At 39.0% G+C, this 14,726-nt stretch overlaps 1 protein-coding gene across 6 annotated transcripts in view; it reads left to right on the top strand.

The window, feature by feature from the left end:
* The window catches only part of DLGAP2 (DLG associated protein 2), a 628,408-nt gene that overhangs the window by 25,321 nt on the left and 588,361 nt on the right, over nucleotides 1-14,726 (top strand). For 5 of the 6 annotated variants that reach the window (XM_072142338.1, XM_072142335.1, XM_072142334.1 and 2 more), the window contains exon 3: nucleotides 3,744-3,849. In XM_072142338.1, the coding sequence (XP_071998439.1) occupies nucleotides 3,835-3,849 (15 nt within the window). In that variant the 5' untranslated portion in view covers nucleotides 3,744-3,834. Of the gene's footprint in view, nucleotides 1-3,743; nucleotides 3,850-14,726 lie in introns of those variants that run through there. The other variant, XM_072142340.1, reaches the window with a different exon arrangement.

Genomic DNA, 14,726 nt, shown 5'->3' with positions numbered 1-14,726 from the left:
AGCTTGCCCTCAGTAGTATACAGCTTGTCCCCAGGAGTATACAGTAGTAAACAGCCTGCCCAGCATTAAAAAATAAACTTATATACTCACCCTCCGGTGGCCCCCGATGTGCAGCACTGCTCCTCCAATGTCCACGCGGGTCCGCGCCCGTCTTCTTTCTTCTGCTGGGCGCTGCCATTGCACTCCATGGCAACGCACAGCAGAAGAAAGAGGACGGGCGCGGAAGCAAGAAGAGGAGCCGCGCGGACATCGGGGGAGCAGCGCTTCACATCAGGGCCACCGGAGGGTGAGTATATAAGTTTATTATTTTTTACTTATTTTTTACTCTGCATTGACTCGTGTATAAGCCTAGGGGACGTTTTTCAGCACACTGCCACTAAGCAGTAAAATTTTGTTAAACAGAAAATAAGACCGTACACAGCTATTTGCATGGAAAAATGAAAAAGGTAAAGAGTGAAAAATGAACATTGATGAGTTTTTAAAGGAAACCTACCATTTGATTTGATGAATTATAAAGCAGACATACCTTGAGAATGCTGTAGCTAAAAATTATACATAATAATAATAATAATAATAATATACACATGTTACAATCACATATTTATTTGTTTTCAAACTCTTTTTATTGTTTTAGCTTTGCATCTAACCATCAAGCGAGAACATTACACATTTTGTGGCACATAATTTATGTAATAATTGTACAGAAGAAGATCTTCCTTATCTCTTACATCATACTTTTTTCTGCCTGAGGTCTTAGGCCCTGGGAAGTAGTCGCAGCTGTGTTGAGAGATGTTGAGGAAACTGTCCCTCTTTCCCAAATCCCAGTGGACTGGCTCTTCCATGTGAAATAGCGCTTCTACTTTTTCCACCTGCATGGCTTTAGTAGGTGGATTCTGTGAAATCCACATTTGGGGAATCAGCGACTTAGGAGCTGTCAGCAACTGCGCCGTAAGATTATCCCTCTGAGGTTTGTATACTTTGTTTGGCAGCCAAAGTAGTATCAAGCGGGGCTGTAGTTATACCCCTAGAGTCAGGTGAGATGATTTTATTAATCTCTGCTACAATCGTTTTCGTGTATTCAGTTACCTGCGAACATGTCCATCAAATGTGGTAGATGTTCCCTCCAGGTTCCTGGCACCTCCAGCGTGTATCTGGAATGGAAGAGTCTATCTTATGAAGTCCTAGATACAAGCTTGAATGAATTCTCCTGGATTCTTATACATCTGGAAAAAATGTGTATTCCTCTGAGCATAGCTTTCACCTCACCCTCTGTGGAATAACACACATTTATACACCCATATACACATACATTTATATGCTTGTATACATACAGCATATACACACCAAATACACATATACAGCATAAACATACATACAGCATTTACTTACTATATACACATATACAGCATAAACATACATACAACATATACACACCATATACACATATACAGCATAAACACACATACATCATATACCGACCATATATACACAGTAACAGCATATTTCCACGTACAGTTACATACACACCCATGCCTCATATACACAGACATACATCATATTAAAGGACATCTACCACAACATATAGGGGTGGTAGACTGTCACCAAATGCTTATTACCTTAGGGGTTAATTGGGAGTCCTCCCGGCAGGTCTGCAACCCTGAAATATCCACTTTATAACTTCAAGCGCATGCGTGAGGTTAGCAGGCAGCTGGGTGACATCACCGGCTGTCTGCGGCCCTTGCGGCCGGCCTTCTGGGGGGAAATAATAAATGAGCGGGCGTGCATAAATTATCTTCCAACAGAGCCAGGGGGTGCTTGGCTAGAGGAGCAGTGATTGCCTCATACTCATTTCCACAATCTTATAAAGTATTTTATTCGGTGTAACAGACGTGCATGCATTTGGTGACAGTCTACCACCCTTAAATGTGGTGGTAGATGTCTTTTAACATCACATATGCACACACAAATTTAGCATGAACACATCATCATAAACAGACATACAGCATATATACACACACACATCCAGCATATCCACACCCAATTCCCCAGATGCCAGGGCCCCCAACATTGTGGTCCCCATAGCAACTACTATGGCTGCTACCGCTGTAGTTATACCCCTAGAGTCAGTACATGATAAATCTCCCCCTCTATGTCTAGCTAAAAGTAAAAACAAAGATGTTAGCAAATACTCCGCACAGTTTGCACCATAAATATTCTTTCAATGTCATATCCAATATAAAACCTACTTTCTGCTCTCTAGTATATTTGCAAAAATTTTGACAATTCTCTAAAACATCAATATTTACACTGCTAAATAGATTCCTGCTATGCTAGTTATGTCAGAGAACTCATTACAGCTGCAAAGATTATACATTACATTTATGTCAATTATTCATAACCTTGAAACCCATCTAAACTAAATTTTAATTACTTTTGGAATTATGAGCTATTTAGAAGATAAACAATGATAATTACTCTGAATGGTACAAAGCTATTTATGGACTTTCCCTTTCATCTTTACAGATTCAAATGGATAGGTATGATTATTTAAATAAGATAGGAGGTGAGAGATCACTCTGTTAACATTCCTATTCCCTTCAGTGCCATCCCTTCATATTTAAGACTATAACAAGGTTGTTACCTGTTACAGAATAAATTATTTGAAAACATTTACTCTGTGCTGCTAGTGTGTTTCTAGTTTACTTGACAAGAAAGCCTCAGGGAATGTTATTTTTATTATATTTTTATTTGCTATGTTCAACCACAAAATCTGTTTGTTTGACTGTATAGAATGAAAGTGTCTGTGAGAGAAGCCACCCAGCATTAATGCTTATAAGTCTCTTATAAAGTCTCCATTTTCACTTAGAGATACATCATACAGTAACTGAATATAGTTGTGTATGTCTTGTTGCAATTAATATGAATGTATTACTTAAAGGGAACCTGTCACCTCATTTTCAACTTTATAATTAGACCTGGTATCCAAGGATATCTATAGCGAGTTGAAGTGGGCGTGGTCTCCATGGGCAGAATAAAGTAACTGCTCCCCATGCTTTCTCTTCATGCATCAGTAATGTCATGTGACCAGGGTGACATTATTGTAGGTCCTTTAGCCTTCTAACATGAGCAAAGTGCACACCAAGCACATATCTCATTAAATCAAAGCAAACCATATCTCATGAAATCACAGCAGCCTGCATGAAGAAGAGTAGAAGTCAATGCAGGCCTGATTTTTTAATGTGGTCAGATATGTGTATAGTTTGCTAATCTTCACAGGCTGAAGGACCTGTGATGATGTCACCCTAGTCACATGACATTAGGCCACACATTTTGACTAGCTCTAAAAATCCATAGATACCAGGCAAGATTATAACTTTTAACTTTAATTTTATGGAGATCTGAGGGGAACAATTTTTAGCTAAAAGAAGGGTGTCATATAGTTACTAGGGGTCTATAGGAACCTGCCACTAGCTGTATTTGTGAAAAATGTGCTGACAGGTTCATTTTAAGACCTTGTGATCATCAGTGAAAATAAACATTCAGTAGAGAAGTGGAAATATGTTTTCTTATAGTGAAATATTGTACATTTAACATTTTGCAATATATTTCCATGCTTTGGATAAAAGTCAACAGCAACATCTCACCAAGTCATATATTGTGTCTTATATTTATGAACAACTGTTTATTCCATCATGTTTCTACATTTTGTACATTACTTTCATTTTTATTCATTCCCATCCTAGGCTCTATTAGTACATTGAAGTTGGATTAAGTGCACGTTCTCTCTTCACTGCTGCCTACGAATGTCTGCATCGTACATCAGGCTGAGACATAATGGGGACTACGCAGGTATTGTTTTATCATCTTCCAAGTATAACCTGCTTTGCTTTTCACTATTCCACTATTGTTCGATGTTCATGTATCTTTATAAAATTGGAAATGTTCAAGGAAAGCCTCTGATTTATGACCAGACATTTATAATGCTGGGGTGTGTTAGCTATAATATTTCAAACTATCTAGCAGTTTTTGATGGAATAGCATCTTGACAATTGTGAAAAACTTTAAAAAATAATTATTGCATTAGAAAAATAAAGTTCAAGCACTCCTTTTGATGCTATTTAGTTAAAGGGGACCACTCAGGAATGTCAATTTTAGCTGGAAACAGGTTCCAATAGCCTATGCTATACTGATTTTAAAAACTCCTTTGTCAAATTATGAATCATTTTAGTAGTTTGTAATAGTTTATTTTACATTACCTGGCTCCCTGCCAGCAGGATATGGTGAGTCCCTGGGGAAGGGCCTCCTCATCATTCTTCCTCTCCTTCACACCCTCATCCCTCCCCTGCCTGCTTGCAACTAGTATCATCTTTGTTAGTTATCCAATTAAAAGTATCAACAACTGAGGACTCTCAATTTTCATCTATTTACCAGTTACTTATCATTTTCACAAAGCCAGGCACAACATTTCACAATTGTGCTTCCAAGTCTTGTAAGACATTCCTCGACCAAGAGGCGGAAGAAACCAGTTGCAACGCCTGAATAAGAGCTTTCAGGAAGTCTTTCAGGATCCACAGTCAGTAAAACCAAGAGGAATAAATAGAGATTATGATATACAATAGTTATACGCTGGTTTTGATACCAACACTTCACCTAGTGTAATTAGCACCATATACCTACATTTGTTATTATTTGTTTTAGTAGGTCCTGATATTGTATTCATTGAAAATTCCTGACTTTATTTTTGGCCTAGGCATGTATTTTTATGTCTTTAAATTATATTTATTATTTTTTTAAATATTTTTCTCATTGATGTCTTTGTTTCCTGACATTAACATTTTATTCTTCTCTTCATTATACAACAGTACTTTGTTCTGTACAATTCAGGACTGAGATTTGCTTCTATAGCCCTCAATCTTCCCTATTATTCCTTCTTATTTATTCTTTTCCCCTTCCTTACTATACCTTTTGTCTTACATACTAACCATACTAAGACACCATCTACATGGCTCAATAAGCTATGCAAGGTTAGTTTTTCACCAGGTCCACTACCGACCTTGCCTCTCTCCACCCCGAGGCAAGCCCTTAGCTTTAAATAACATGTGATCCATACCTCATATGAGCTTTTTATTGTCCTGTACTTTTGTACATGACGCAGTGCCATCTTTCCTTCACATTTACAGTTATGGTGGTTCTCTTATTCTAACCTCTTATCTACTTATAGTATACTTGTGTATTTACTATCGACATTGAGGTATCTTACTATAATGTAATCATCCTTCAAGTCATCCTCTCCTTTTGCCCTCCCCACCCCTTTCTATTATTTGCCACACATTTACCTATATTGTTTCTTCTATATTGTATTGCAGCCAACTAGGCCAAAATCTTGGGCAACTAGGCCAAAATGGCACATTCAGCTGTATCTATCAGCATCCAAAGAAGCACTTGACCTTTACTTTTCTAATGAAAGAATGGGCTGGGTACCCTTGTTCTACCGCACCCAGAATATTGATAGAACTTAGGTAATTTTTGCAGAGACGTAAAAAAATGTAGAACCTTTTCAATCATGACAACTGTGTTCTCTATTTATCATTTTAGAATTACGCAGAACGGTTGATATAGATAATATGTTATATACTAAATTATACCATGGCATTGGTGATCATTCCAAACTGTAAGCAGGACTTTGTTAGACAGAAATGTAGGTGTATGAAACAACAGAGGGAACAATCAATCAGCGACTATACAGTAGGATTTATGTCTAAGGTACTATGTAAATGACAGCCTACTGCAGAGACAGTTTGGAATAAGACAGGGGAAGTAAGAGTCTTTGCCAATTAAGGTCGCCTTGCAGGCGTGTGAAGACTTAGACATCGATGCTCCATTGGAGGGATTCTCATAAACTGCAATTAAGTTTTCCAGGATGAGAATAAGAAAACATTGCCTCTTAGATACCTTGTAAGGCAGTCCCCTTAATATCAAGCATGACTTTTTCAGATATCCTAATTTCATTATGCAGATTAATAGCCAAACCTGTATATCTATTTCAAAAGGAATTACCAGCTGTAGACAGCAATGTTTTAATGTCTTTGAATCTCTTCAGTACAGTATGGAACTGGTTTAGCTGATTGAGAGGCTTTTTCATTAGTGTGTACAGGCATCCGAAGGATAATATGTAATAGAAGAACACACTATGTTAGGCAGATTTGCACTTGTCATAATATTTTGGGGTTGTTAGGATACTTGCAATTCAATAATTCCATTCCTATTCTGCCTGTTGTTTTAATTTCTCACATTTATATGAAATCTTTTGCTTTAAACACCATGATTACACATAATTCACTTATTTTAGGTTGCCAATGTTAATTAAAGGGTATTTAACCTCTTAACAACCTGTTTCATACTATGAAGGGTGTAGGTACAGGGCTTTCCATACATAGTGGGTGGGTGTTTTCTGTATTATACAGCAGGCAACAATCTTAGCTGTTAGCCCTTCAAATTCAGTTATCAATTGTGACCTTAGCACTGGAATGTCTGGTTCACTAAATATGTGTACTTTATACTGTGTACTTGACATTGTATTGTCTTAATTCTCCAGCAGCTGTCATAGTTACTGTCTTTGTGTACAGTACTTACAGCTGCTTGGAGAAGATTTAAACACTATGGCCCACTACTGTCCCTCCCTTCCCGATAGAGTTTCTATGGGTTTTTTTTGTTTTTACTTGTCACTTTTTTGGGGAAAAAAAAGTATCCTGAAAATCAGCAGTTTTCACTCTTGCATGATATATACAACTTTAAAGAACGGGGCAACCTCTATTGCCTGCTCCACTGGTGGAACCATGCACCATTATTCAAAGCTGAGTGGGAGTCACTGATTGTTAAAAAGGGGAGAACAGGGATGCACTGGACCTTGCGGCCATGCCAATGGTGCAAGAAAATGATTCGCATATAAAGTAAAATGAAAGAAAATCAGCAAAATGTAAAATTCTTGCTATGGATTTAGTTAAGAAAGGCTCGCTTACAAGACTATATGTTTAGTTTATGTGCTACTGGACAGATTTTAACTTCTTTGTAATGTTTCTTCAATTTCATTTTAGGGAAAAAAAAGCTTTGAGGAGAGAGATTTACCGGATTGTAATTGTTTAAGAATGTTGATACAGACAAAAAGGAGGCTGAAGCCCTTTTCTTGTTTATCTTTCACCCTTATCTAAAGTTTTATAAAAATTTTCTATGAAATTCCTTACATTTTCTTGTATCTACATTCTGACATTATTTTCATTTTTGTATAAGATTCAAAATGTTCTTCTCACATCTACAAATTACACCCACTGATCTACTTAAAATACTTACTTTTTATAGAAGTAAGAAAAAAAATCACAATTTTGTTAAAATGTGTTTGAATCGTGACATATCAATTCAAGAAAATGTTCTGCCAAGTTTCATCTCAACCTCTCAATAAAGACAGATTTAGCAGAGTTCTACATCTGCTGCAAAGGCTCCTGAGATCATTGTAACTTGTATGAGCAATCTAATTCAATTTATATTAACTTATACTGGTCAAAGTATATATGCAGCAATGCTACCACCTGACGTGATAGCGCAGCTATATGCCCTACTGCATCCCAGTTCTACCACTCTTCAAGAAGGACATGTGACTGCTGCAGTCAACCACTAGCTGCAGGAGATGCTGTTAAGGACACCACTGCAGACAGTGGTTGGCTGTAGCAGTCACATGACTACATCACAAAGATATTGCTGGAGGCTAGGATCCTGAGATATGTGAAGAATCCAGGAAGGACGGGGATACTAGGGCAGCAGGGGATGGAAAGGTGAGTATAACTTAATCTAGGTTAACATTTTTTCTTTTAAAGACAAGTGTTCACCAGAAAATCACCTTATGTACATGCTTAAAGGGAAGCCATCAACAGAAATTTACCCAATAAACCACAACTAGTATGTTGTGAAGATGACAAACCTTCCAGAACACGTTTCTTTTATGATCCATCATTGTTTCATTATTCAGAAAATCAACTTTTAAGTGAAATAAAGTATGGGTCTTTAAAGTCCAGAAGACCGCGAGTTTAGCACTGAAGTCAAGCTCTCCCCACATTAGAATGATTCCTCTGCATTTACATCATGCACCAGATTTTAGGTCCCTAGACACAACACCGTCAACCAGGGAGGAGGTGGGGAGAGCTTGATGTAAAGGTAACATGTAACAATATTTTACCCCATTATGTTGTATTTGCACATGCCCTGTACAGATAGCAGGTCGTTGGACATTAGTGGTCCACTACAAATGGCTATATATCCTAAACCATGGCATCCAGTCACATTATTGGTATCATTTTAAAGAGGAGAATCTACTCCTAAATATGACATCTTTGGTGTTTATCTAGGTATTTCAGAACAAGAGACATGTAATTTTTACACTTCTCCCTTCCCGGGTGTAATATTAACAGTAAAGTAGTGCAGTGAATTATACAAGAGATCAAGTAATTTATTGCTAGTTTCCCATTGTGGGGCAAATTACTGTAAATACTTGAGTATAAGCCGACCCGAGTATAAGCGGTTTTAAGGAGGTCGCACTTGTTTTGGACGCCATCTTGACTACTGTCCGCCATCTTAGATACAGCGGCCATGTTCCCTAACCATTGTCAAGTTAATGTCATGATTCAAACTTCATTTTATGTAACATGTTTGCTGGCCTGTCAGCTAATACTCTTTGACATGTAATGAGAAGCCAGTCTGTCCTCGAAGCTGCATAATAATATGATTCTGGAGCCACTTATCATCTCCTTCTCAGCAAACTAGTATAAACAGTATCTGTGTACAAGGTCTCTGAGAACTGAGCACAATTAATTCACTTTTTTCCCAGAATATGCTGATGTCCAATAGCTTTGCAGTATACTATTCACACCCCTTTGATGACTCTTCTGTCTGATATATATTATGCATTTTGATTATTAAAGGAGAGAAGATCTTGACTAAGAGATTGACTTATGTCTTGGTTTTTATCTCATCCTCCCTAAAAGGGTTAATTAGGACTCACCTTACAAAAGTCAAGAGGGCTGTTGGGGCCCTGCATAAAAATCCCTAACAATATTTGGCGTCCTTCCTGGGTGGGTTTAGGAGTGAGCAACAACAACACCAAGACAGCCTCCGTGAAGTGTCCCCGCCGGCTCGGTGAACAGAACTGACCAGAGAGCTCTCAGGGTAAGATATTAATTTTTGTTGTCTACCTTGATATGTCACTTCTGGTTCACTGGTTGGACAGACCGGGTAATACTGTCTCTGTGTTATGTATTTGCCACCGTTGTTCACTGTAACCTAAGCTCATAGTTTTTGGCAAAGAACCACTTTGTAAGGTGATGGACAGAGACTGAACAGAGACTGGACAGAGACGGATGGTCAGACAGTCTGTGATGTTAGCTGAAGCAGTGAGACGGGAAGTAGTAACCCTTAGATGTCTGCAATGCTAGAGTGGGAGAGTGGGAGATGTTCTGTTGTGATTATCATAGTGTCTATAGTACTGTTTGACTGGTGCCAATAGGGTTGCCCATAGAGGTATAGAGCTCAATTTGTGCACGTGCAGCGGAGACCCGCTCTGATCAAGTGTGTGTTTAGCTTTCTTTTTTTGGGAGTCTGAACAGCCTCGTGGGACTGTAAGAACTAGTAGTGACTTAGTAAAGAGTCGGTAAGAGAGTGGACTTGGTGAAGTCGGTGAAAGAGTAGTGACAGGTCAGAGTTGACTTGGTGTAGAGTCCTCTGTGGAAGTCTGGTATCTAGTTTCTTTGGGGTCAGTAAATCGAGGTGTTGGCATTCGCTGTGTCTGTGGGGACAAGTTTGGTTGTGTTGCAGTAGTAGGCATTTATGATGAGTTGTGAATTGGAATTGAGCCAAGTGCATTGCAGACAAAATGATGTAAGTAGACCGAAGGTTGTTGAGTTAAGTAGGACTGATGGAAAAGTGCAAGTTGACATGATCGGACATAAGGCTGGTAGTTTTGTGTTGAAATGAAAAGTAATAGTGAAGGTTTGAAGGTTTTGGGATGTGTCAGATGATCTGATGATTGTACAAGTGAGAAAACTTGATCAGATTTGCAAAACAGACACTTAGAGCCTCTGACTGACGGACGGACGAGAACAGAGTGACAGGAATCCTTCAGAGTGCCCAATGAAGAAAGAGACAGGCAATAAGGGACATTTCAAAGTTTTTGATGTGGAAAGAATTTGAGAAAAAGAGATTTTATTATATTTTCCTTGGGAGAGAAAAATGGCCCCTGTAACCCAGACTCCACCCCTGTATCTGGTGGTTAGAGAAGATCTTGACTAAGAGATTGACGTATGTCTTGGTCTCTATGTTCAATCATGAAAGGGTTAATTAGGACTCACCTTACAAAAGTCAAGAGGGCTGTTGGGGCCCTGCATAAAAATCCCTAACAATATTTGGCGTCCCTGGGTGGGCACTTTGTCCTTCACTTTGTGGTTGGGGGATTGGAAGGGTTTCCTGTAAGTGGGGGTGATATTGGGGATTGTGATTTTGCTCTTGTCACTTAAGGCGTGTTGTGTGGTCCCCCTCATCAAGTCCACCATGTCCCAGATGTCCGTCCACGACAGGAGAAGTGCCCGGAGCGGAGGATGATGCTGCCTGTTTACAAACCTATGGACTATGGGAACTCAGTGATGTGATTTGAGTGTGCGGGCCTGTAACCCCTGAGTGACTGGCCTCCAGGGGATCTGGTGAAGAGTTAACAAGTCCAGCAGGTACGGGCTTAGCCTACCTGTGGGTACCTGGAGCTTGAGGAGGTCGCTCAGGATGGAGTTACAGGCCAGCAAAGCTCAAAGGGGGGAATTGTTAAGGAGGTCGCACTTGTTTTGGACGCCATCTTGACTACTGTCCGCCATCTTAGATACAGCGGCCATGTTCCCTAACCATTGTCAAGTTAATGTCATGATTCAAACTTCATTTTATGTAACCTGTTTGCTCGCCTGTCAGCTAATACTCTTTGACATGTAATGAGAAGCCAGTCTGTCCTCGAAGCTGCATAATAATATGATTCTGGAGCCACTTATCATCTCCTTCTCAGCAAACTAGTATAAACAATATCTGTGTACAAGGTCTCTGAGAACTGAGCACAATTAATTCACTTTTTTCCCAGAATATGCTGATGTCCAATAGCTTTGCAGTATACTATTCACACCCCTTTGATGACTCTTCTGTCTGATATATATTATGCATTTTGATTATTAAAGGAGAGAAGATCTTGACTAAGAGATTGACTTATGTCTTGGTTTTTATCTCATCCTCCCTAAAAGGGTTAATTAGGACTCACCTTACAAAAGTCAAGAGGGCTGTTGGGGCCCTGCATAAAAATCCCTAACAGCGGAGACCCCTCATTTTAACACAAAAAGCCGAGGGTGGGAAATGCATTGGTCACAGCCTCCCCAGTGTAAAGCCTGCCAGCCCCCTGTACTATATAGCCAGCCCCCTGTACTATATAGCCTGCCAGCCCCCTGTAGTATATAGCCTGCCAGCCCCCTGTAGTATATAGTCTGCTAGCTAGCCAGCTGTAGTATATAGACTGCCAGCCCCTGTAGTATATAGCCTGCCAGCCCATGTAGTATATAGCCTGCCTGCCCTCCAGTGTATAGCCTGTCTGCCCCCCCCAGTATATAGCCTGTCTGCCCCCTGTAGTATATATTTGTATAAATATTAATTGGCAAGGATTTGAAAAATAGTGGAACACACTGGACTCCCTGAATTGTCCCGGAATATCGATATAAATAAGGGCAAATGACCACTATGAAAGATTTCCTTTAAAAATATCTTTGCTTTATATAATTCTTGTCAAAACATCAGTTACAAAAATACATCATGTAGAAAAAGTGCTATTCTCATAAACAACTTCTGAGGATATGCCTCTAGATGCAGTCCTTTGTTTTCTTAAAAGGTTTGTGTGAATGCAATTCCCACATTGAGTTTCACTGTACCGTGGCTTGTAGAGACACCTCACAGGTAGTATTTCAGCAGAAAGTCAGGTCATATCGTCAGTCACTTCTTTAGCAGAGATGGCGCTCGCATGATTTCTGTGACGTTTCGGAGGTCACGCCTCTTTCCTCAGACATGTGTTGGAGAAAAATCTCCTTACTCTGATGTGATGTTGGTCCAAATCATTATATAGTACGAGCTGCTCGGTGAATCACTCAGACCTTCACAAGTGTTTGAGAGGATTCCAATTTATTTAGGTAGCAGACAGTTTTTATAGGTTCTTGGGACAAAGGAACCTACTGAGCATGTCCACATTCCAATAGCCTTCAACAGGAGGTATCAGTGTAAAATGATCTGTGTACGCGGGGGATGGTACTAAGCATAGGGGTCTTTTCTATCAATAGAGCCAAAGAAAAAGACACATAGGGGCAGATTTATCAAGTGTCTGAAAGTCAGAATATTTCCAATTGCCCATGGCAACCAATCACAGCTCCCCTTTAAAATATTCATGAGCACTGGTGAATTGAAAGCAGAGCTGTGATTGGTTGCCATGGGCAACTGGAAATATTCTGACTTTCAGACTGCTTGATAAATCTGCCCCATAGAGGGAGAACACAATAGAAAATGGATTCTATTCCCTCACACATGCGCATCTCTGTCTCTCCTTCTCATTTATACATAAATCGCCAGAAGCAAAACTGCATATAGGTATGTATACGTTTTTTGTTAATACAGGATCACAATTAAACATAGCTCTTGACATACATATTGAAGCATTAATATATGCAAGAAGAACTTATTTTCTTTGCACGGAGAGAGGTTCAATAAACGAACCCTCTCCGTGCAAACAAGGAAGGCTGACAGCAATCAGATACATTTATACTATTTCAAAGAAAAACATTAAAATTACATTCTTCATTTATTCCATTTGGACTTAACATCTCAAATTTATAAATCCAGTGGACCTCCCGTTGGAGTAGGCGTCTTTTCATACTTTCTTTATCATTGGCTTCTACTTCCTCTAACACAGTCCATTTTAATTCTGATACATTGGGGGATATTTATCATACGCTGACGCTCGTGCGCCAGCGCATGATAGCCCCGCCGCTACAAATTCGCAGCCCGATACATCAAGAGGCTTCTGCCTCTTGATGTATCGGGCTGCCAGTTGCGCAGGGGTTAAATGCAGTGAAAAAATGTTATTATATTTTGATATATCTAGCATTTTAGGACGCGGCATACCTAATGTGTCAATGATTTTTACTGTTTCTTTATATTTATATCAGTTCAAGGGAAAGGGGGGGTTTGATTAGAATTTTTTGTTTTTTAATTATTTTTTAAACTTTTTTTTATGTTTACTTTTATTATTTTTCAGACCCCTAGGGTATTATAACCCTTGGCTGCCTGATATATTTCTATACTACAGTATGGCAGTATATGAGGATTTTCCTCCTCATTTACATTGTAATGAAATGGTTAAAACGAGACAGCCTTGGGTCTTCTGAAGACCAGAGGCGACCAATCGCCGCTACCCGATGACGTCACTATTGTGGCGCGAGTCGTTAAGGGGTTAAATAATAGTGTTTATTTTAATGTAGAATTTTGCCACACTGTGCCATATGTCTCCAATGTGGTGCCAAATTATTTTACATTTTTTTCCTTTATCTATGTCTCCTGTGGTTAAATTTGAAATAAAGAAGTTGATTCATTTATTTTAAAGTTCCCTGAAGCCAGTAAATGAGATAAACTAAAAAAGACCCGCCAAGACTCCAGCCATGACAGGTCTTCCATTATCTACATTTTAATCAAATCTCATGCCATATGCACAATGTTATCGCTGCGGTCAGTCAAAGGCCTCAGTGGTATGCAGAATAAGGCCTCATGTATACAATTGTATATGGTGGCTGTGAGCTACATTAGTGGCACAAATTGCTACTAGCTCATGACCCCCAATGACTTCTATTATGCATGGTCATGGTGCAGTGAGGCCACTGTGTCTCATCAGACTGTGACCGAGCCGGGTGGCCATGCCACTAGTTAAAGATCAGCTCCTATTCTTGTCTGTATTGGGGCACGGCCACCCACCTCCTATGGAGATGGAAAGGGTGAGCTGCGGTTGTGTGCATGAGGTCTAAGACCGGTAAGTCCAGTGATTGACTGCAATGTTCATATGGTGTATACACCACATCATTTACAGCTTAGTAACCAAAGCCTAATGTAAAAACTATAGAAACTGTTCTAGAACATAACAATAGCCTGAAAGTAACTTTTTTATTTACGAAAAGAAACTTTAATTAAGTTAAGGTAAAAGAACGTTTCCCATTTATATTTTTACAATCAGTTCTTTATTTTTACGTAATGTCCTAGCATCTTTTACTGTGTTTGCAGGCGGTTTTATGTTGATCTACAACAGTCGGATAATCTTAAGAAATTGCAGTAAGCACTTAATGTATTTGAATGTATGTAGAATTGCCTATAACAATTACGTACTTTGAAACATTGTAGCAGGAATAATGGCTAACAAGCAACTCTTCAAAGCTGTTACACAATAATTAACATTTATGTGCTAATAAACTGCAACACTTACAGCAGATAATAGAGCAAGTTTGATAAATTGTTATATACGTTATTAGCCTATACATTTCTTTAACACATTTTATCTTATTATCTTATTTTGTTGGAAATGGAATAGGTAAAGGCATGCAACACATCTGGTAAAAGCAATAATTGTATATTCA

The sequence above is a fragment of the Engystomops pustulosus genome, chromosome 3 (genome assembly GCF_040894005.1).
Source record: "Engystomops pustulosus chromosome 3, aEngPut4.maternal, whole genome shotgun sequence".
NCBI classification, from domain to species: Eukaryota; Metazoa; Chordata; class Amphibia; order Anura; family Leptodactylidae; genus Engystomops; species Engystomops pustulosus.
This window is presented reverse-complemented; position numbering and strand designations above follow the sequence as displayed.